The sequence below is a fragment of the Thalia democratica genome, chromosome 5 (genome assembly GCF_965202585.1).
Source record: "Thalia democratica chromosome 5, ktThaDemo2.hap1.1, whole genome shotgun sequence".
Classification (NCBI taxonomy): Eukaryota; Metazoa; Chordata; class Thaliacea; order Salpida; family Salpidae; genus Thalia; species Thalia democratica.
This window is the reverse complement of record NC_139169.1, coordinates 6,150,839-6,176,015: the sequence shown is the minus strand read 5'-3', so window position 1 is coordinate 6,176,015 and position 25,177 is coordinate 6,150,839. Positions and strand designations below refer to the sequence as shown.

General features: G+C 22.7%; 1 protein-coding gene across 1 annotated transcript; it reads right to left on the bottom strand.

Annotated features, from left to right (window-relative positions):
- Positions 1-8,829: 8,829 nt before the first annotated feature.
- Positions 8,830-23,457, bottom strand: LOC145837181 (ras-like protein RAS2). Its single transcript, XM_082944949.1, has 6 exons — positions 23,319-23,457; positions 21,608-21,695; positions 20,030-20,132; positions 11,610-11,721; positions 10,707-10,825; positions 8,830-9,350 (listed from the first exon to the last, which is right to left on the bottom strand). The coding sequence occupies exons 1-6, from the start codon at positions 23,433-23,435 to the stop codon at positions 9,278-9,280; spliced, it is 612 nt and encodes a 203-aa protein (XP_082801075.1). The 5' UTR covers positions 23,436-23,457; the 3' UTR covers positions 8,830-9,277.
- Between the last annotated feature and the right edge of the window lie 1,720 nt (positions 23,458-25,177).

The following is a 25,177-nucleotide window of genomic DNA, read 5'->3' as shown; positions in this document are numbered from 1 at the left end:
TGTTTGTAATTTTCTTTAATTGTTTTTTGAACGAGAACATAAAAGCGGTTAGAAAAGTTGGTCTAAAGATCTGGTGTACTAAAGAACTTTTCTGTTATCGATTTGTACATAAGATCTGAAGATACAGCTTAACATTTTGTCGAGGACAAACCTTTTATTGGTGGCAACTAAATATTTCGAAAGCGTTGGTTCCATGAAAATAATTCAAGCTATTGTAATTAAAATATTTTTTATTTTTTAAGTAATTAAGCTTCAAAAACCTTTTTTTTTTAACATTAAGTGTGTTTTTAATACATAAATAAATGTTTTATTTAATTTGCGATTATAATTAAATTAACACCAGCAAAATGAAACAAATGTAATCTCAGAGTAATAAAGTCAGATAAGTCTATATCAGGGTTTCCCAAAGTGGGCGATATCGCCCCCCTGGGGGCGATTTTAGTATTTTGGGGGGCGATAATTAGTAAGGGGGCGAAAGGGTGGGCGATAACTAGTAAGGGGGCGAAAAGGGGGCGATTTTAAAATTTTGGGTTGTCATAAGATTTTTACTTTTTTTCTTGCTATTTTAATATTTTTAGCTTGCTATTAATTATTTGACCCTGAGGTAAAACTTAAACAAAAAGTTTATTTTATTTATGAAAAAAAAAGAAAAATAATCTAGTGCTTATGACTCCTACTTTCAAGTAAATACTATATTTTCATTATATATTTCCATATTTAACAATTAAATATATCATAGACGATTGGAATCCCTCTCACTATTTTATAACCTGACATATATGTTATTTGGGGTTATAAATGGTTTGAAAAAATCTATGTTATTTATTACTATCTATCACCTCATGATATTTCCAGTTGCTTTTTGAAAAGTCACTAAGTTAGACTAAGAAATAAACCTATACAGGGTTGCCAATTTACCTAGAAACCTGAAAAAACCTAGAATTTGACAATTTAAGCAAAAAAAACTTGGAAAAAATCTGGAATTTTTAACAATTTTAACATAATAAGTAGTAAAATTTAGATTTGACACAAAAAAGCTATCATATAGATAAAAGTATGGATCTCTTCGAGGCAAATACTTTTGAAGTAAACGACTTACAGGAAACCTTCTCAGACTTACAAACTGACCTTGAACTTAAATAAATTCTTCCAAAGAACGATATGAAAGCTTTTGGACTCAACAAAAACTAAGGCAAAAGTATCCAATTATTTGAGAGAAATTTAGATTGTTGTTTATAGCATTTCCTTCTAGCTATGTTGTTTATAGCTTTTCCTTCTAGCTATGTTGTTGAGAAAGCTTTCAACATCTTGAGCAAAAGGTCTAATCTAAATATTTATAATAGAGGTGACTTAAGGCTGTATTTTACTAATTAAGAATCAGATTAGAAAAACTTGCAAGCAGTCACATTATATTAGACTTCAGTAGCAGACATCATTTTATGAAAGTTTTTTAATTTTATTTGATCTTTTGAAGTTTTTCTTATTTCACCTGGTTTGTATTGTATTTAAGTAGTCTTTTTATAATAACAACTTTATTAAGCTATTAATTCTACAACAGGTTTGCATAATGCCTAATAAATATTATTTACGGTAGACTTCCTCTTGAGTTCGCAATTTTTACCCAAAAAAAAGTGCAAATTTATATTTTATTAAACTTAACTAAAGTAAAGTCTATTACTAACTAAATATTAATAAAACAAAATATATATAATATTTAATAGCTTATATCAATATTTTTTTTTTCTTTATGAAAGTTTGTTTTATGTTTTAGTTGATTTTATGTTTATTCATAACATCATTGCATATAACATATTGAAATTTGTCATTTTGTAAAAAAAATATGGTAATAATTTTTTGAGTTTGCACTTTTTGATTTTTTTCAAAGTGCAAACTCAAGTGGAAGTCTACTATATTTATTAAATGGTTTATGTTTTAAAGATTTTAATAATTTTATTTTGACCTGGTTAATTTTGTAGTTGATATTCGTTGTTTTACATTACACTAAAAGTTTTTATAGCATAGAGATTAATTTATTTGTTTGAAAGACCTTTATTTGACAGGTTTTTTTATTACTAGTTTAATATGTATACAACTTATATCACTATAAAACTATTATCTGGTTGTAATATTTTGACAACCATTAAAGTTTTTATTTCTAAAAAGATTTTTTTGGTTTTAAAAGAGTATAAATTTGAGGTTTCTATTTGAAATGACTTCTACTTTTTCTTTTAAAAGTTTCTTAAACACAATTTTATTTTCTAACTTGATTTATTATTGTTCAAAAGTTTATTATATATAAGGAGTTTTAAACTATTAATACAACTGTTTTTTGTTATATCTTAATTCAATATATATTAGCAATTAGAATATACTTAGTTTATTTTAATACTTCAACACTAGCTTTTAGTTTTTCACTATTTTCCTCTGTTAAATTATTGTAGGCTAATAGCTAGAAAAAAAAACTTTTTAAACAGAATTAAATAAGCCATCAAAAAGACTGCTACAATTACAAAACAAAATTTAAACCTAGTTAAAGGTTTTTTTAATTGATTACTTTCTGTTCACAGAATTAACAGTAAAACATTGGATTTTTTTTTGAATTTAAATAAAAAAAAAATTGTTAGAATTAAGGTTTAGTTCCCTAAAGATTATTCTAAGTCAAATGCTATTTCATGGTTTTCTACTACAAAACAAATAGTTTAAAAAGTTAAAAATTATTTTTTTAACTTTACAACTAACTTGCTTACAATATATCTTAGCATTGAAATTAGTAGATTTACTGCATTAACTGAAGCTGTTGATGAAACCACTTTTCATGTGAGATAATTAACCAGTCGGTCAAACTTCCTTTAACTAGATCAGAAATAATGTTTTAATATTTATTTCATTATGTGTAAAACAAACTATTAATTCTTTTATAGTTTTTTAATCTCTGGTATAGATATTTTTAAAAAGCCTATTTATACTGTGATTTAAGTATTTTGTGCCGCTTAAATAAGTTACTTAGTATTAACTTCTAAATGTCCGAAATTTGTTATATGAGATATTATCAAAATGTCAGGTTTAAGTTAGGATTTCAGGTGGGTAACGTACGGCTCAGATCCAGTCGAATTTCGACCCGCTAAGTAAATTGAAAGCTACTTGTGCAAAATAAATAAAATTTAGTTTTTTGATATTTAATATTTTGATATACGCTTTCATTTCGTTTTCAGTTCACAAAAGTATTTCCTAGATCACAATAATACTAAATCATTTTATTACAATTTTGCTCGAGTTTTTTAATTTTCTTATTTGTAATTTTTCTAAATCATGCAGCCCGCAATTACATTTTCTAACGAGTTGAAAATAGAAAATATTTTTTAGTAAATATGAATTGCTGACTACAAAAGTTGTCCACCACTGACCTAAAAGTTTCAATAGTTTCAAAACAGTTCATATTTAAACAGGATTGATTACAGATTACTCAAGGCTTTTTAATAATTAAGTATTTTAATACACTTTACTGGGCTTCTAAGAAAATAACTGTAAATTATTTTCTCAAGCCCTGTAAACTACTTTGAACACAAAAATGCGTGCATAAGAAGTACAAGACTAAATTACATTTCGAACACATTTTTTTTTAGCTCAAAAGTTTGTACTCAAAGGAAAAACTACTTTGTAAAATCGTGGGGGGCGATTTTTTTTTCAAGTTACTGAAAAGGGGGCGATTTAGTAAATGAGTTTGGGAAACCCTGGTCTATATTAAGGCGTTTTTTATTTAAAGAACATCAAAATTCAGTCATTTGAATGACAAATCCTATTTAACTTCTTTTTATTAAATAAAGTTTTTATCAAAAACTGCGCATTTCAATAAGAGTATCCCAAATTTCACTTATAAGAAACTGAGTTTGAGGTTTACATAATATTTTTAACCATTAGATTAAATCAATCAAATGACAGGTCTTATGATGTTGTTTACCACAATTTAAAGATTAATCATAAAAAGTTCTTATAATACATTTTTTATTTTTTATTTTCGCACGAATTTATGTAAAAGTTTCTTGTGACATGCTTTCAAAGCATGATTCATTTTTACACTTAAAAAACAAGAGAAAAGTTATTTTAGAGATTGATTTTGTATAAAAGCTTCAAATTTAATCATAAAATAAACTTAATCAAAATCAAGAATGAAGTATTTGAACCTACTGTTTTGCTTATTTGTTATTCTGATCATTTTTATTCAGAACGGTGACAGCTTTCCATTTGTAAGTTTTTTTAGAAGAATAATTTTTTAAATTGTCAAATTTTTTTATTATAAAGAATTTTAGGTTTAAATTTTTATAAAAATACTTTACGATAACTAATATTAGTGTTTTTCTAACACTTCTACATATTTATTAAAAAAAGTTGAAAAATCTTGACTTAACATCAAGCTTATAAAAAGATAAATTATTTTTTTACTAACAGGCTCTTACTTCTGATGGGATTGAAGGCGAAGTACCAAGCTGGTATAAAAAATAAAACAAATATTTTCTATCGATGTACTTTATTTGAAAAATTTAAAACATTTAATCATATGAAATATCTGCTGTTTTTTATTTTTCATCACTTACAATATAATTTTACTAAACAGCTTAATTGTTTACTACTTTAAAAGTTTTCTTTTAATATTTAATACTTTTTTTTTTGTTTATAATGTTTGCTGTATTTAATACAAAAAATTTTTTGTGTACAAATGAGATATAAATTTTATACAGATATACTTTATATATACAGTTTCTACATTATGAGTGATGAACTTTCTTTCAAGTAAAAATGTTTTCATGTAGTTACTTGCGTAAATAAAATAAATTATAAATGGCTTTTTTTATGAAGTTATATATAGTTTAAACATCTAATTTTTCTCAAAGCTTTTAGTTTACATGCTTTAGACAATTTTTGAAAAAATTTTATGCTTATAAAGATATAAATTTAGCATGATCTTTTATTAAACGACTAAAAATTATAATCTAAAATTAGTTTATATAAAAATTTTTGGTGAATCAAAAAATTTTGTAAATAAACGAATACGATTATACAAGTAAAAAACAAAGATATTTTGCATTAAAAAATCTTAATAAGTTGTAGGAAAAATATTTTCAGTTTTCACTACTTACTTTTTTTGAAGGGGATTATAACTAATTACAATGGATTTAATTCTTTGTAGTTTTATTTATGTTATAGTTTATTTATAATATTACACAGAGATAAGACAAAACTATTAGTCTCTGAAATAAAATGCGAAGACCTCAAACTAATAAAAAGCAGATAAACAAATAAAAACAGTTGTACAGTCAACTTCTTATACAAAAGTAAAGTTTTACTTAATTCTATCTATTTTTGTAGTGGTTTGACTAAAAAATTCACATGCAGTCTTTAATAAATAGCTTTTTTTTTAATTTGAAATGATAAATATAACATTAGAAAATAATATCTGAGTCTTTGCTTTCATTTGAGTGTTTAGTATTTATATAAAAAAAAATATTTTCAAAGTAATAATGCAAACTTATTTGGTGCAAGACCCAACTTAAAACAATGTTTATGGTTCAAATGATTTGTTTCCAATGAAAAAATATTTTTTGAAAAGATCATAAATATTTAGTTAGAAATAATAAATACAACTCTAAAGAAGTCTTGTTAAATAATAATTGTTACACATAATTTAGAACGATGAAACTTTCTTTAGTTTTTTACAAACTTTATTGTCTAAAAAGCTTACTAATTTATGATATATGGGTATTCAGTGTTGGAAACTACATATATTATGTAGTATAAGAATATTATGTTTTTTATAATATGATGAGTTAAAATAAATATTTTTATTTTTTTCAGACAACTAAAAAACAATTTCACTACACGACTATCAACAACAGTATCAGAGACAACCTACGACCGATTTCGTCCTTATAAGGACTCATCAGGCAGGCATAGTCGCGAGAAACCGCTGTTGAGATCTTACCAAGCGGGCTTAAGTACAAAGTACAGAAGTATTACTTTCTTTTGTTATTTACTTTTCACAATACTTTGTACTTGAGCCCGCTTGGTTTTACCTCAACAGCGGTTTCTCACAACTATGCCTACCTGAAGAGTTTTTATAAGGACGAAACCAGTCTTAGGTTGTCTCAGATGCTGTTTTCGTTGGTCGTGTGTTGAAGTTAATTAACAAATCGTGTGATCAACAAATCGTCTAAACTTTGTTGATAATAGCTGTAATAAAAGCTGGTTATTCATAGACAGCAATCGGTTTATATTAAAAGCAATTCATTCTCAAAAAGACAACTTTATTTTGTCTGTGGTTTCAGACTAATTTAGATCTAGAGAGTATTACAAAATACTGAGCAAATGTTTTTGTAATAAGTATTTTTAAGTTTTGTCTGTAGTTTTATACTTCTTTGATTTTAGAGATCAAACAAAATTTTGAGAAGCTAGAAAATTAAACACTAAAAAGAATGTTATTTGAGTCTTAAATAAAAGTTTTTTTTTCTTTAAAAGAGTTGTAGCATATACAAGGCTTGTAAATTCAGAAAAAGTTAATTTAAATACTGTTAGGGTGGCCACTGGTTTTTTAGCTACTTTTTTCAGTTTGTAAGAAATTTATCCAGATTTTGAAAAGTACAATTTTTCTCTGTATTAAAAAAAATATATATTTGTAGTTTAAAAAACTTATTTGAATTACTGATTTACTACATTAATGTTAATCTAATTTTTATCCAATCTTAAATTAGCTATTATACATGTTAAATTTTCAAAATTCCTTTTTTTACCAATTTGTGTGCAGATTTTAGTTTTAAGTTCTAGGTTTGTTCAAGTTTTTTTTTCAAAAAGTATTAAATTCCATAATTTTCCAGGTTATTTTTGCCTAATTTTCCAGGATTTATGGTTTAAATATTTAGGTAAAATAAAAAACCGAAACTGAACTATAATTTAGCGTTAGTTAAAAATACTTTAACTCTATATATTGTTAAATAGTTTACTATTTTTTATTTAACATATTTAAAAACACAGTATATTTGTCTTTAAATATAAAAAGTATTATAGTAAGAACTTTATTTATTCGAGATAAAACTGACTGCACAAAAAACACAATGAAAAATTAAGCTCTAAAAAAAAGAGGTTTTTAAGTTATAAAAAATTAGAAATGAGTTTTTATTTAGTTTGTATGACATGGTAACAAAAATATATATACTTCTGATGTTATAAAATATTCTAATGAAAAAAAATAACGAAACAAAATAAAGAATAATGAAAACAATTATTTTGATTCAATTCTTTGGTACAAAGTGCAAGGCATACTTGTGTAAAATAAAAATAAACCATTAAGTTTATTAATGACTATCAAAAAATAGTTTTCCAGATAAAACTTATGTTTTTTTTTAATAAAAAATTTTAGTGTAAATTTTAACAACTATTTTAAATATATTTTAAACATTTAACCGTGTTTTTAAAGCTTTAATTACGTCACAAAAACTTTTATTCAGCAAAATTTTACAATATTTTGAAGCAAGAATTGCACTTTGAAAAGCTGAAAATAAAAAAGTACATTTAAAAGGGAATGCAAGTAAAAAAATCGACTAATATTTGAAGGTATTTTTGTACGTAAATAAGAATGTTTATTACATTTATTTGGTCATTAATAAGCTCTTTAAAAAGTCAGTTATATAAAAGTTAATACAAAAAATTATAACGATTTAATAAGTAATAAACATTTCTGAGCAAAAAACTAAGATACTAACAAAAATGCAATTTAAAATTAAAGCTGTTATACAATAAAACTTTGAAAAATATAAAGATTGAAAAAAACTAGAAAAGTATTTACAAATAATACAATTGTAGTGTTTTAGAAAAGTAGCAATATTTTTACTCGATACAAAAAAATCTCATAATTTTTAGTGTATAACTTGTTCAACACTAAAGACTCAAAAGTACAAAAATATAAAACTGAAAAATGTGTACAAAAATAAATACTAAACACATAAAATAAGTACATTTTTGTTTAACTTAACTATCAAAAAATAAGTTTATTATTTACTACAATACTGCCATAATTTTAGAATGCTTTCTTTTTGCTCATATGTAATATAAATTCAGTAATTCATGATTTTTATAAAAAAATTAAAACATGTATAATTTAATTTGTTCTGCAAATATGTACTTGGTCAATTTTTTTTTAAATTAAATATTCAAAACTATCAATACATTATTTTTGCAATTAATAATAATAATACATAATGAGTGTACTTCTAAACATTTTTTTATACACAATGAATCCTTATTTTACATAATTTCAGAAACTTTGTCAACTCATACTAAAATAATACATAATAAAATTATTTTTATACATTTATAAAACATCAGACATACAGAAACTTACACAGTTTAAAGTAAAAGCAAAAAAGGCAAATATTGGTGTAAGGTAAAACTTAGTTGCTATATAAAATATCACATTAACTTTTATTTACAAACATTAAATGACTATTAGTTAATTATAAACTCTTTTTGAAATTCGTGTAAGTTAAAAATAACTTGCTATATACTATAAATAAGTTACTATAAACTACTTAATCTCAAAAGAAGTATTATTTTTAACAATTTAATGAGTAAAAATCATTTTCAAAAATACATAAAATCCATTTAAATTGTTAAATAATTCCATTTTAGCATGGTTTTCTACCTATGGTTACTTTATCTAATAATTAGTGTTTATTAAAAAATATTTTTTTATAAGTTTATAATAACTATTTATTTATAATAACTATATTTATAATAATTGTTTCGTTTATTTCATAGTTTTTTTATAAGAAAATATTTTTTCTGCCCTTACATAGGTCTTATTATAATAGTTTTACATAATAACACTTTTAAATTTATACTACACAGTTACAACGTAAAATAACATGTTTAAAGTTGAAAACTTTATTGTTTGTAAATAGTTCCACTAAACCTAAACTTTACTTTTATAAGGAAACTTTTAAAACTTTTAGCAGACGGATTACATAGCAAAGAAAAAAAATAAAGCTGAAAGGACTTATTAAAATTAACTTTAAAATTTGATTCTTTCCACATTATTATACAACAACCTTTTTTATATAATATTACTTAAATATATATTTTTTTATATTAATATACAACAATTTTTCTTTATATCTAATATTATTTTAAGTATTTTTATAGGGTTATGCATTTTTTACATCATTATACAACTGCCTTAACATTTATCTAGTGCTATTTTAAGTTATTTTTTATAAGTTTATATATTATTTTACAAAATTATACAACATCCTTTATTTTTGTCTTGCTTTCCGATTTCTTGCTTGCTTTTCTCTTCATATTGCCTGTAGAAATTGTTATATAATATTTATTTGTTACTACCACACTTTCACTGCTTAATAGCAGATCTTCACGTACAAAAACTGGAAAGTATTTATAAGTATTTGGACAAAAATAAATTAAAATACTATCGCTACGTTTGTGTTTGAGCACTATATTATTATCAAGTTAGAAACTTTCAAAAGCCGAGTGTATATACTTCATTTATATTCTATTTTAATGTAAATAACTAATCTCCAACTAAGTAAAACATTTTCAAAGCTTAAGCTTTTTAAAAACGTTATAGATAGACATTTTAGCTTAGACAAAGTTTTCCATTGCCTGCTTAAAATGTACAAAACTTTTTAAATATATATTTTAATTTTATTCTTACAAGCATTATTTTGTAGTTTTTACAAACCAGGTATTAAATACGAAGTGTTACCATCGTAAAAAATGCAAATGTCAATAAAACTTTTAACAACGTAAACCAAAATACAACTGATAAATTATAAACTAAGCTAATTACTAACAAGTAGAATTAGACGTGTAAAAATAATATGTTTTAATCTTTTTTAATAAACTGTATATGTTACTGTTTAAGTAGAGTATGTTAACTTGAATGAGTAGATTATTTAAAAACAGTTTTATACATTGTATCTTACTTAGCTGTTAGAATATTAATAAAAATTATTAAACTATTTTATCAAATACAGGGTAATAAAAATGCTTATTCGACATTTTTGTCATTCGTGTTTATTTGCTGACTCAGCTCATATTATCAATTACAGATTTAATATTTACTGTCTTTCAACTGTATAAGATAAAAACTTATTCAATGTTGTTCAATAGCAATTTGAAAACTGTGATTTTTACTCTGAATGGTAAAGTATAAGATACCAAAAAAAAAATTGCATTTGCAATTTAAAAGGAGATTAGAAATAATTAAGTTTCTTTACAATTGTAAAAGTTTCTAATTTCTTTATCTTACTATATAAGAGTCTAAATATTTCAAAAAAGTTTTTGTGAGAACTTCAATTCTTCTAAATAGATTAGAAATCATTAAATTAATTTTCTAAAACCTTATTTTTATAAACTAGATTAAATTAAAACAAAACTAAGGCAAATAAATCCATGTCAGTTAAAATTATAATATTATTGATGGTTAAAATACTAATTTTAATCAAAATCAAACCTTATTATTTTAATTAAAACGTGGAAATTCTTTAAACATGTATTTAAATTTTTTGCACTTGTTTCAATATTAAAAATAATAATTAAATTAAAACCTTATGCTTCCAACTAGGTCGTGGAATACTTTTTAAACATGTATTTTATTGTTTGCACTTGTTTCAATATTAAAATAATAATTAAATTTAAACCTTATGCTTCTAACTAGGTCATGGAATACTTTTTCAACATTTATTTTATTTTTTGCACTTGTTTCAATATAGTCGATTCCCATTTGGTTCGCAAGTGCCAACGCTTCGGCATGCGGTACCTGAAAAATTAATATTTAATATAACTTTAATTTATCATTTATGATAATAAAAAATTAATTACTATTTAATTCTTGCAAACAAATAAAAAGATCTCAACTTCAAGAGGGAAAATAAAATATATTTCATTCTATCAAGACTTTGTTATGCAAACTAAGTTTCGGTCAAAGACCTTGTCAGTGCTTATATAAAATCTAAAAAGATATTACATGATTGTCACATATCTTTTTAGATTTTATATAAGCACTGACGAGGCTTTGACCAAAACTTAGTTTGCATACGAAAGACTTGAAAGAATAAAATATATTTTATTTTTCCTCTTGAAGTTGAGATATTTTTATTTGTTTTCAAAAAATCTATAACATTTTTTTTTATATATATGTATTTAACTATTTGTTTGATGGACTTTTTATAAAAATTACCGGATAACATTTTAGTAAAAACTAAAAACGCACTTGTTGAAACTTCTTGCATTGTGGGTACATGGCAATATAAAAACTATAAAAAATTATTTAATAATTAAACATACAATTAAATATCTGTATGTTCGCTCGATTTGCTGTTGTCTTTTTTTGTTAGTATTAAAAATAAAACAATATACATTGTGTCTGAGTTGTACTCTTACAAATGTTAATTAGAGAGAAAAATGTTTGAATTGAAGTTTAATTTTTTCGTTGCTTTTCGGAAAAAAGATAAAACAGGTTTTGAAAACAACAATATTAACTAATATAAATTAATTACTAGTATTAAAAATACTAATACTAAATAATAAAAATAAAAACTAACTGCTCTATTAGCATCATCAATGTCACATTTGTTACCGACTAGTACCATCGGATATTCTTCTCTGTCCTTGACTCTCAATATTTGACGTTGGAAGTTGTTGATTTCGTTAAAACTGTTAGAAAGTGTTATAATTATTTTATTTGTCCTTGACTCTCAATATTTGACGTTGGAAGTTGTTGATTTCATTGAAACTGTCGAAAATTTTTACAGTTTTCATTATTTAATTTGTCATTATTCTTAGTATTTTTGGTTAAAAGTTGTTTACTTCATTAAAGGTTAAAATAATTAGAGTTACAATATGTTTGTTTATTTATATTAAAAAAAACTGTAATTCATACTTTATAATTCTAGAGATATAGCATAAAATTAAACAAAATATTTTTATTGGTATTAATAAACTAAAAATGCTCATATTTATATAAATTAAAGTTTTTAAAATTATATACAGCTTGTTTTTGGATGTTCTAGAAAAAAATTGTCATAAATACATTAAAACAGCTTGTAATAGAAAAGTATTAGAAAAGCTTGTCATACCAATTTTCAAAATATTAAAACTTATAGGCTAACTACAACATAACATAGAAGGTTTTTTTTTTAAGAATATTTAATTTGACATTAAAAGTTTCTTTTGTCGTACTTCTAGTATTGCTTCAATTATATTTTATTTCTACAAATCGAAACTAAAATTTTACTTTTATAAAGTATATTCTGCAATACATATTCGGGACTTTTTATTGAGAGCGAATTGTTCTCAATTTATTATTTTTGTAAAACTTTCAATTAATAAATAATAATTTTGTAACTACTTTTTTTTTGTTTTATCTAGACAGTGTTTAAATAATATACATCTAATATTTCCTTGAAATAAAAAACAAATAAAAAAATTAGGTAATTTTTGTAGGAAATATTTGCAGACTAGTTTTTCTTTATATAACAAAACACTGATACTCAAAAATTAAAACTATTTAATCCTCAAGTATATACTTTTCTTATAAACTTACTTTTATTTTCTTGGTATACCAAAAAGGTAACAAGTGTTAAACTGAACATTTTAACTATTAGGTACAAAATAGTTTTAATATATTTATTTATTGCTGTTTTAAAAATAATAACAATTAATAACTACCAATACTAATATAGATAAATTTAATTATCATTTTTTTACTCATGTCAATTTTGAGTTTTATCTAGATGCTATTATGAAATAAAAATTATTTTTACAAACAAATAAACATAATACATATCTTTTATACTACCTACAAAATAAAAAGATTTAAGAACTTTTTTAAAATTTAATAAAATTTAAAAACATAATAAATTTTACCAGAGAGTCGTTGAAGTTAAACGAAAAGTTTTATTTGAAAGATTTTGATGACATTTGAACTATTGACTTTTGTAATAAATTTATTGTTATATAAAACGCAATAATTACAAGAAATACAAAAATAGATGCATGAAATTTGTGCATGCGAATTTCGGCCAATACATTGGCATTGTTACGTCATAAATACAGAAATTGTTACGTCACAAAAGCCAGGTGGTTATGAGGTCATTATTGACCGCAGAAAGACCCGGGCAGAAACATTTCACATTTAATTTGGTGAATTTTTATTTAATTTGTATCATTCCTATACTGAAATTTATGTGATAACATTTTTTAAATTTGAGTTCAAAAGATTTTTTTTATAAAACTTATTTCTAATGAAACTTTTAACTATTTTGTTAAGGTATATTGACAGAAACATTTTAAATTAAGTTGGTGAACCTTTCGAATATAACTTTTTATTTGTTATCATCGTTTTTATTTAAGTTGTATCATTTTTATATTGATTTGTGTAAATACATTTTTTTAAGTGATTCGAATTCAATTGAAATTTTCGTTGAAACTTATTCTTGATGAAGTTATTTTTTTTTACTTCATTGGCAGGAGTTTATATTCAACACGGTGAAACTTTATAAAAAAATTAATTTCAAATTGATTTTTATAATAAAATTTTGGTTAGAGTCATATAAGTAAAGTAGAAAATTTTCTATGAAATTAATTAACCAAGTAACATTTTTGTCGACATATTTTTCAAATAAATTTTATTTATTGTGAACTTTATTAAAAGTGTAATAAAAAACTGTAAGAGTCATTTAAGTTGAACTAAAAATAAGTTTTTTTATGGTAATTTGATTTTGTGGTATAACAATTGTTCTTATTAATGTAATATCATACGGTTAAATTGGAAATTTTAATTTCAATCCTAATAAAATAATATTTTTAACCTTTTTGATACACTTTCAAAAATCAATTATTAGTGTTCAATATAACTTTTTGTCAAAATATAAATGGAAGTTTTACTAGTAAAAATTCTAATTTAAATAAATATAAAATACTTTCTAATTTACATTGATCAAATAAGTAAAACTTATTTAATCAACGTTAAAACTTATTGTTTTTAAGATTCAGAGAAGTCAATAAAACTATTTATTTTAAAAGTATATAACTTCAATTTTTTAATAAACGCACTCATATTTAATAAAATTTCAACTGTTGTTAAATGACTTTTTACATTTCGTTTTTTTATTTTAATCTTATTTCAAGGCTAAAAAATACTTGTAATGACTTAAAAATAGCTTTTAAAGGATTCAAAAATAAAGCTGATTTTATGAGATTTAAAACTTTCTGTAACACATATGTTAGAGATGAGTAAATTTTATAAATTTTTAATGTGTTTACATATAGAACTAGTTGTGAAACTGGATTCGGATAACTTACTGTTAGTTTTTAACATGTTAAACAAAATTAGAAACAAAAGCTACTTGAGTTAACAAAAAAAAATTAAATTTACTAAATAATTCTTAAATGACTTCATGTTTTAACTAATCAATAGCTAAATATAGTTTACCTTGTTATTCTAAGATCGACTTACAAATGTTTATAAACTTAAACTGATTTTTTTTTACATTTTATCTTACTTAAAAAATTTTAATATATTTATTTTACAAGTTAAGTTTGGTATAAAGCATTTACTTTAGTAATTATTTCATTTTAAAATAAAATAACATACTTAATCAAATTTATAATTATTCAACTAAGAATACAACTTATTTAGATTATTTTTTGATTATTTTAAAAACGTCTGTAAAAAATAAACAAAAGAAAAACCTTTAAAGTCTTGTGAAACTAAATAAATTGCTTTGAGTAACAATAATAATAATAATAATAATAGTTATATCTAGGTTGATAATCTTTAATATAATTTAGTTTAAATAAAAATTTTAGAACTGAAAATTTTGTTTAAATAACTTTCTTATTCAACTTTTGTATATAACTTATTTAATAAGCCATAAATCAGTTTTTAATCTTAGTAAATAAAATATATTTAGATTTAAAAACATATAGCTTTTTTACAAACTAAGTAAAAGTATTAACAGTATAGTTTAAGTATCTTTATAAAACTTTGACTACTAAAACCATACTCTAAAGAACTTTTTAAGTTCTGTACTCAACAGTTTTGAATTAACTTATTTATAAGTGGCCCTTTTTTAAGTTTTATAATTCAACTTTGAGTTAATACTTTTAACATTTTTGTAATATTCGGACATAAATATTTTTTTAAACAAATTGAATTTTAATCAATTTGGGTGTTACATTTTTTAAATCTAAATACTAATCTTTATCAAGAGTTTTAGTAGTTTTTTAAAAGATTTTTTTGTAGTTATTAGTTAAAAAGCTGTTTATTTGTATAAACAAATATTTTCAAAAATCTATTTTTGTATACTAGTGAGAGAACAAAAATCATAAAATCAATGTTGTTAATTTAACTCAGTGAGTAAAAAATTATAAGCAATCTTCAAAAGTTATAATGTAAACATACCAAGTTTTGTAGTAAATTAAATTTCTAATTAACCGTTTTCAGTATCACCAAGATATTCTACAAATCTTTTATTAAAAATCAACTTTAATTGTTCTAAATTACTAAAAATGTTCATAAGTAGCTAAAAATTATAATCTCTTTTAAATCATTAACTTTAAGTAGTATAAAAATATTTATCAGTTTTATTTCAATAATAATTACTTAATCAAATAAATTAAGTTGTAAATTAATTTAATAGGTAGAAATTTTATACCACAAAATCTTTTATATATATTAGCAAATTGTTGTTTCAATTTCATTCAATTACTAAGTTAACTAAATATAATGCATAATTACTTTTTATTAAACTTGTCATTCATACAACTATCGTGAGTGCGAATAAATTGTAATTTGTTTTCTTAGTTTAAAAATAAAGTTAAAAAACGATAAGAAAATATCAATACATTAACTTTTTTACAAAACAATTTGATAGCAATTGATTTGATAAAAAGAAAAATATGGAACTTTAGAAACTCAAACCACAAATAAAAACCATAATTGTAAGTTACATTAGAATTTAGCTTTACCAGTTTTGTGAAGTAATAAAAATATAATTTAATAATTTCTAAGAAGTTTTAGAATTTTATATTTAAAAAGTTTTATATAACTAAAGTAAATTATCTAAAACATATGGTTATGGTAAAAAAGACACAGCTAAAATTAAACATTTAAAATCTTTAGAACCCATAAAACTATTTCAGAATTAATTTCTTCATAAAATATGAATTAAAGTACAAATATTTAAACCGGAAAATAACATATGAACTAATTTCAATGATTTTTTTTAGCTTTTTCACAAGTTTTAATATCCTACTTCGCATTTTAACACTTAAGCACTCTTATATTTTTAACAAAGACTTTTGAGTTTTATATCTTGTGTTGTTCGGGTTTTATATTAAAATCTTATGACTCAGAAACAATACTTAAGTTTCAAATTTGTTTTGTTGTTACTTTTGAACTACTTAAGTTTTAACATTTTATTGTACTATATATACCACTATAAGTATAGAACTTTTAACCATTTGCTGTTGAAGTTTTTTTTACTTGCATACTAACACTTATGACCAAAATATTTAGGAATGCTAAAAGAAAAACAAATAAATAACTATATCGATAAAAAAATTAATATTTAAGTTTTAATATTGAATAAAAAAAAGCATTTGTTATTGTATAACAACATTATCTTTTTTTCCATAAATAAACGACGTTTGGGCTTGATTTAACCTAAAAATTCTATGTAATTAAATTAAATAGCTAAGTGCATTTGAACTTTAACTTTCATTTATAAATCGAATTAAATAATAAAAATTCAATAAAACAATTCATTAAAAATTTATTTGATTTTACGAGTAAAGAAATATATTTAAAAAAATTATTTTATTGCATTAATAAAGTAATTTAATCAGATGGAAGTTTTGAAACTATTGTAACGCAAAAATAATTTATAAAGTATAAAGATAAATAAATAGCCAATTGAACTAATAAATAACTCAAAATTTTCCCTCAAATTTCGATTTGAAAAAATTTTGTACAATACAAAAAAGTTTTCTTATTTAGACTCTATTTATTAATTTGACAAATACTTAAACTTTGAATAATACTTTGTTATAACAGTAATCAAATATTTTTTTTAAATAAAACAAAGTTACACCTTTTCATATTTTTTTTCGTTTTTTGTTAATTGTTTTTCTTTTTTAATCAGTAAATTTTAAGATAACAAAACCTATTCAAACTATTTATATATATACAAAAAAATAACACAAAAAAATATGCAAATAAATGTTTTTGTAAGTTCGTAAAAATAAAAATTTCAAATAACAAATCATACATTTCTTAGAGCTGTTACGTACACAACACGTAATATGTTGAAAGCTATTATGAGTAAGAGTACAATTGTTTGAAACTTTTCAAAAATAACTAAAATATAATTAGACTACAACTGACTCAAACATTTTTAAACTTTTTTTAACTTTTTTGAAGCAATTGATTTAAACGTTGACTAAAGATTAAATTCAAACTTACTATCAGTTAGACCATAATAGACTAAAATACTTTTAAATGTTTATTTGCAACTTATTTATTTAAGCAATTGAATAAAACATTTATGAAAACAATACTTTAAAAAACATTCGTAGAAATTCAATTGATAAGATACTTAAAAATAATGTTTGCAGATTTGTTCAACAACTAATTAAATCATTAATTTCAATATTATTTACAAATTTATTATAGGACTACAATAGATTTTAGTACTAAAATCATTTTAGGTATAGAAAAATAACATTGTAATTTTTAAAGGAAAAATATTTACGACTACCTATAAATATTTTTATAATTGCAATTCTAAATTGCTATTTAATTTCAAACAATTAGAAAAGTTTAAATTTTCATCATGAATTTAATAAACATGTTTAACTTTTTTTAATTATCATTTTTACCTAAAAACGTTTAATTAGTAGTAGTTAAACCGTGATCATTAAGTACGAGATAATTAAAAAGTTTTTACTGAATAAAATACAAAATGCTCTAATTAACAAATAAAGTAGGTTGTAAAATTTCATATCTGAGGAGTTACACATAAAACATTTGTTTTACAATACTAATCAAATATTGACATAAAATAAAACCAATTTTTATGAGAAATTTTTTATGTATCATTAAAACATGATGTTAAAACAAAAAAAGGCTTATTTAAATCAAATAATACACAGATATTATGATAAATCTAAGTAAATAATTGTTTAAACATAGAAGCTTGCAAGATATTATTTTCTCCTTTATTTTCATACAAAATTCTATTTCCGCGTTTGAGTTAGCTTAGTATTTAGAAAGTTTTTAAGATTGTTTATATTTGAAAAGCTTAAAATAGCTTAAGTTTCATTTATTTTTTTATGATTATAATTTTTAATCAATACAAAGCTAAAAAAGATATTCAAATAATATATTTATAATTTTAACAAAAACTACAGTAAAAACATATTTTTATTTTATTTTTAAAAGTAAATTATAACTAAAACAAATATTAAAAGCTACTTTAAGAAAGCTTTTTATTATTATACTGCTTTTATTTCTTGAAATAACAAAAGCAATATTATCATAACAACTTATATAAACTATATTTTAAAATAAATAAATAATCTCAAGTACTTTTAAGATATCATCCATAACCATCAACTAAAAAAACAAAATTATTTATTCAAAATTAATGAGACCATCCTATAAACAATAATAGAAAAGAGTCATTACTAAACAACATAATTAATCAAGTAATAAAAACAACAAAGAAAAAACTGATTTGCAAAAATAACAAAGACATATTTTGCAAAAGTAACATTACAACATAAACTTTAGTAGAACTTTTAAGCTCTACAAACAAACAAAAACATAAAGAACTTGTCTAATTGAACTTCAATATATTTTGTATAAACTTTGCAAAATAAGAACAAGTATTTTTGTTCAAGACTTACACTTATTTCTAATTTTTTTTTTTAAACTGTATTTCAAAACTCTATGATTCCATCATAAAATAAGAAAAACTGTACTTCAACCTATATTAGTGAATCAAACAATATAATTCCAATATGTGTACAAATTTACCTACTAAGAAAAATAAATGGTCGTCTATTTATATATACAACTTTAAACCATTAAATAATTTCTAAAACGTTTTTTGTACACATGCATTTAAGTAAGTTCAACACTTTCAAACAAATGTTGTTAAAAGTTATTTTGTTCACAATCAAATAATATAAATTTAATATACTTAATTAAAAAGCACTTAAGTTGTTTTATATCTGGCGGATTGTTTAAAAACCTATCATAATTTATATACTGAACCCGATTAGAAGTTTATCTTCATTTCTAAGTATATTCTTAAGTTTGTTTTTCTTGCAGTAATAATATTATATTATTTAAGTTTCACAAATCGTCCAGATGTTTCAACCCCCCTATGTGTTTTAATTACAAAATTATACAAAAAAAAAGTTTAACTCTTTTTAAGTATAATTATTTTTTGCATATTTGCACTTGTATATAACTTTTGATTTAATTTATTACCTTTTAAACTACTGTGGCCTGCAAAGTTTTACATCATTTTAGTGTGATCTTAAAAAAACTTATTACTTAATTATTATTAAAGGTTCCTGACCTCTGTTCTACTATTTATTCTTTGTGTGTTGGTTTTTAATTTGTTTAATTTATTTGCTACACTAAACACCACTATATAAAAATTTCTCAATAATTTCAAAAGCTAATATATTTCTGAGACCTCTTGTGCTTTCAATATAAATTATACTACTAGCAGTTCAGGTTTACTGACCTCAATATATCAGCCTTGTATATTTAAATAGAAATAAAAATCCTTCACTATATAGATATACAACTGTTATATTCAAATAGTATATTATAGCTATTACTAGCCTTATTTTATCAGCAACACTAAACACAAATAAAAATCCTTCTCAAGATCTCATGTATTTTTAACACAAAAATAAATATATTGAAATAATTAATATTTACCTCAACTTATCAGCAACTGAGAACACAAGTAGAAATCCTTCTCCACTCCTCATGTATTGTTCCCTCATCGCGCTAAATTCCTCTTGACCGGCGGTGTCAAGAACTGGGAAAAAATAAAACACTATTTGTATATAAGATCACTATTTTATAAGCTAAATGACTGAATAACCAACTATAATTTTTTTAAGTATAATGTTACAGTTTGTAGACAGACTTGCTTCTTATTTACATTAATGAAAAATGTTAGTTTGAATTCAACTAGGATACAAATTTGGAATAAATTTTTATTAAATTTCGATTTTTAGTACATAATTACACATAATCATAAAACTTTATTTATACTAAATAATTAAAACTCATTTTCTTAACAATTGAACCATAGTACTAAAACATTGTATTAAGAAAAACTCATTTTTGTGAAGTGTTATTTAAAAGATTGGACCATTTAATAGATCATTAAGACAAGTTTTCTATTATTTTTATTTATATAAATAAACATTTATAATATGATATGTAGAACTTTTTATCAAACAAATGTTATATAAATAAATATTTAAAATTTCGATTAGATTTAGTATATTTTCGTGAATATAGTATAACCTAATGTTTTTAAAAAAAAAACTATTTAAAATTGAAAAAAAAACTTCAAAAGTTTTTTTGTAAACTATATTTTAGAGTTGTGTAACATTGTGTAAAAACAAAACACAAAGTTCGAGTTAAATGTATGTAATCACAAGCTTAGTAACAAGTGATGAATCATTTTATTCTTTTTCAAACTTTAACAATGGCTTCTTAATAAGTTATAGAGCTTTCCAGCTTAAAATAGATTTTTTTAATTGCATAACTTAAATACGTGTCTAAATTATCATAAAAAACTTTTAAGTCATAATATGCCAATTAAGTACTTTTATTATTCATCACAAACTCACTTGAAATTTATTATTTGTCAAAATAAAACACTCTGATTTTAGTTAAATCTAGAAAGTATGACAGTTTTTATTTTAAGCTTGTAACCTTTAGCCTAATAATTTCATAAAAAATAAGTAAACAGCTAAAAAAGACAGAGGTGTATTTAGAAAAAAAAAATGTACATATAAAATTACTGATATACCACTTTGTTATCTTTTTTAATAACTGCACAAATTTTTTTTGTTAATTGCGAATAGTTTCATTACTAACATAATAATTAATTGTTTTTAAGTGAATAAAATCAGTAGTACTTTGTAAAATTTGAATAAAATTACTCAATTTAAACATTAATATTCAATAATTAAAATTGAAATTGTAATTTTATAGTATTTATAATATTCAATTAAATTTAACATGGAAAAGGTTAGATTTTTTGTATAACACTAATGTGTTTCTATACTATCACACTACTCATTTTAAAATAATATTCATCATATATTAAAGTATTTAAAATTTTAATAAATGTAATACATTATTGTTTTTATAGTCCATTTCTGTTTAAGATATAAAATAATCTACTATATAATTTGGCTCTGGACATATCTATTTAGTTTGATGCTTACAAGACATACATAATTTAAATAATTTATTTCATCCAAAACAACTTACTGTCTAATCTGGCTCCTGACCCATCTATTTGGCATTGTTTTCTGTAAGAATCTTCAATTGTTGGGTCATAGTCGGTCACAAAGTAAGACTGAAAATTTATTAAATTAATTAATTGCAGCATGTACTAAAAATATACTGTATACTGTAATTTATACCTGCTGTAGGTATTAAATTTAACCAACTTTATATAACTTTTTTCAATAAAAAAAGGAAATTGATTTTATTACTTATAAATTATTGAAATTTTTCAAATTGATTTCTTTTTATAACCGTTATAAAAATTATAATTAATATATGAGTAATAGAGCTTATTTTATTTATTAAAAGTATTAAAACTTATAAACAACAACTTAATATAACAAACTACACCAAGTAAATTGATCTTTTCAGAGTTTTTTATTTAGTTTAATATCATATAACCTTTAATTACATTATAACATTTGCAATTAAAAAGATAGAACAACAGAAAAACATCAATTTTTCAAAACAAGTTTTTCTATATCATTTCATGAAATGGTTCATTTTAGACTTTTGTACTAGCTGCCTTTTAATAGTTTTCTGCAAATTATATTTACATAAAAACTAAACTAAGAATCAAAATAAAATACGTATATAAATCATTTTGTATCTTATTACCCTTTCGGCTAAAACCCCATTTATTTTTTATTACAAATCTTATTAGAATATGATCCACTATGTTATTCTATAGTTTCATTCAAAACTTATAAAACAACAAATAATGCAACATGTATTACGTTTATTTTTTCTTGATTATAGTACTATATAGTACTACTATGTTTACCTGAATAAACTGTTTAGTAAATGGGCTTTTACCAAAACAAAAAAAAAATTATATCAAACTTACTTTTGTACTTACCTGAACAAATTGTACATTGTTAATAATTATTAAATAAAGAGTTCCATTTAACCAACAAAACAAAAATATGAAGAACCTGAACCTTTATAAAACTTTTTCTGACACAATAACAAAATCATATAGAACTATTTTATTAATCTGCATAGTGAGACTGTATCTAAAACTGAATAGTGAGTGAACTTTTACCAACATAACAAATAATACTGTATATCTTAATCTAACAAGTATGTACAATACATATATGTAAATGTTGCCTGGTTAAAGTGTATTTTGAGAGAATTTTTTACAAAAAAAGAATTTGTATCAAAGTATGTAAATTTAAAAAGCATATAGATAATAACTTTATAAAATAAATAATATCCTGAATAAACTGTATTTTGAGAGCTCATTTTCGAAAATAACAAATAAAGAAAATATTTTAATTAAACATATAGTTTAACAAGGGGTTAATCATACCAATTCGATTATCAGACCACAAGCTTTAGATAGAAAGAAACTGACCGGTTTCGTCCTTATTAGGACTCATCAGTCAGTTTCAACCAAAAAACTTGCAGTTGTCAATCTACAAACGATTAATAATGCTTTCACATGAATGAGGTATGATCAACCCTTTTTAAACTTGAGCTTGTCTCACGACCATACAAAAGTCCAGGATTCTGCTCCGTTGACTTTCCCTATGTTTTTGTTGATCGAAATTCAACATTTATATAATTTTCTATGACCTGAATAAACTGTATTGTGAGAAACCCTTTTCTAACACAACAATTTGTATTAAAGTGTAAATTTAATAACCAGATATGTTATAATTTTATAAAATAAATAATATCATTTTACCTGAATAAACTGAATTGTGAGTGCGCTTTTCCCAACGCCTCCCCCTCCGACAACTACTAGTTTGTAACATTGCTGGTCGCCTCCTCCAATGGGAGTCTGTGGTGTTTCAGTTGCCATTATTTACTTTAATTAAGTTTCTGAAATATTTTTTTTTATATCATTATTACTAATTTGTAACATTGCTGGTCGCCTCCTCCAATAGGAGTTTGTGGTGTTTCAGTTGCCATTTTTAGTAAAATCAATTTAAATTCTGATAAAAAACATAAAATATAGTATGAACACCCTTACTAGATTGTATTGTGGAGATGCAGTATTGGTTTAAGTTAATTTTGAAAAATTAATGAAACAAAATGTATAAACATATAGAAATACTATATGAATTTTTTGGAACTTCAGTTGCCATGATTATTTTATTATTCCTAAAAAATGTTCAAGTCAAAAAAAAAATTTCAGTAGAGTTTGATCTGTCAAAGTTTATTGTGAATTAAGTTAAGTAAGGAAAAATATAAATAAATTTACTAATTTAGACCTTATAGTAAAATTTATGAGGACACAAACTTAAACTTATACAAAACAATGTAACAATGTAAACTTTTAATAATATAGTTTCCAACTAAAAATTAAAAAAAAAACTCACTGGAAACAATCATAAGTTACTTTTTCAAGAATAATGAATTCAGAAAGCAAAAATTTGTTTTTAATGGTTATGTCAAACAAAAATTAAATGTTAAATATAATAAATGGTTGAACAGCTTTTCACAATTACTTGTAAAAAATTACTTTTCACAAGTATACACATAAATGATTCAAAAATTTTAAATTTTCCATAAATATTAAAAGTATAATATTCTTATATAAAAAAACAAAATGCATTTGGTAGTGATCAAAATAAAAATGGGTAGACTAAAACTTATGCTCGAACAATTTTGTTTTAAAAAAAATTATTTATATCTGATGCATAACTATCTCAAGTTACATAAAGCTAATATGAGTCTTTCAAAAAAGTTAAAACTAGGCTGAGCTATCCTGAGTTGCCACTTTTTGAGGAAAAAAAAGTTTCCTGAGTGACCTTAAACTTTCCTGAATCATCTAAAGTTTTTTCAAATCATTAAAAAAGTTTTTTTAACTTTTAAAAACTAAATAAAAGAAAGTTCTTTATTAAATTTGTAAAATTTAAATTAACTAAATCTCATTTGAAATCTTAAGAAAATCTGACCTGAGATTATTATACCTAAATTATCCTGAGTTTTCCTTAAAAAACTATCCTGAGACAGACTAAGTTTAAAAATAAAATTCAAAATATCATAAGTTATACTGAGCGTATGGCAACTCTGGTTACTGTAATCAACAAGATTTATATACCAACATTAGAAATCTATTATAATATAAACTACAGCAGTTTTACTAGCTGCAGTTTTACATAAAAATGCCTGTTTTTATGAATAAATACATCACTTGTATTTTAAACTTATAGCAAAATATAATATTAATCTAGTTAAAATGCCAAGATTTTAGTGTCTTTTTAATCTTTAAAAAACGCAGCATTTTTTTGCTTTGGAATTTAGGTTGGTAATTTGATCTTTCTAGAATTTAATATTTACACTCACTTTAGTAGTTCAACTACTAAATAAAAAAGTAATTGAGCCCTTTTTTGGGCCATAACCATAGATGCAGAACTAGTTTCTCATAAAAAATTTTCCCAAAGAAAAAAAAATAAGAACGCTCACAACCAAGGTCAATCGATTGGTGTGGAGAAAAACCTTTTGGTCATCAGAGCTGCTCACTAACACTTATACTTTGAACTAACTTTAATACAATAATGAAAATAAATAAAGACAAAAAGCTTAAAAGTAATTATA

What these genes read in the sequence shown, in the direction of transcription:
- LOC145837181 (XM_082944949.1), bottom strand. Translation starts at nt 23,435, where the DNA reads ATGGCAACTGAAACACCACAGACTCCCATTGGAGGAGGCGACCAGCAA. An exon ending in TTGATGATGCTAATAGAGCA is followed by an intron (nt 10,826 to 11,609) that starts GTTAGTTTTTAT and finishes TTAATTTTTCAG; the next exon opens with GTACCGCATGCCGAAGCGTT. An exon ending in GACCTAGTTAGAAGCATAAG is followed by an intron (nt 9,351 to 10,706) that starts GTTTAAATTTAA and finishes CAATTTCTACAG; the next exon opens with GCAATATGAAGAGAAAAGCA.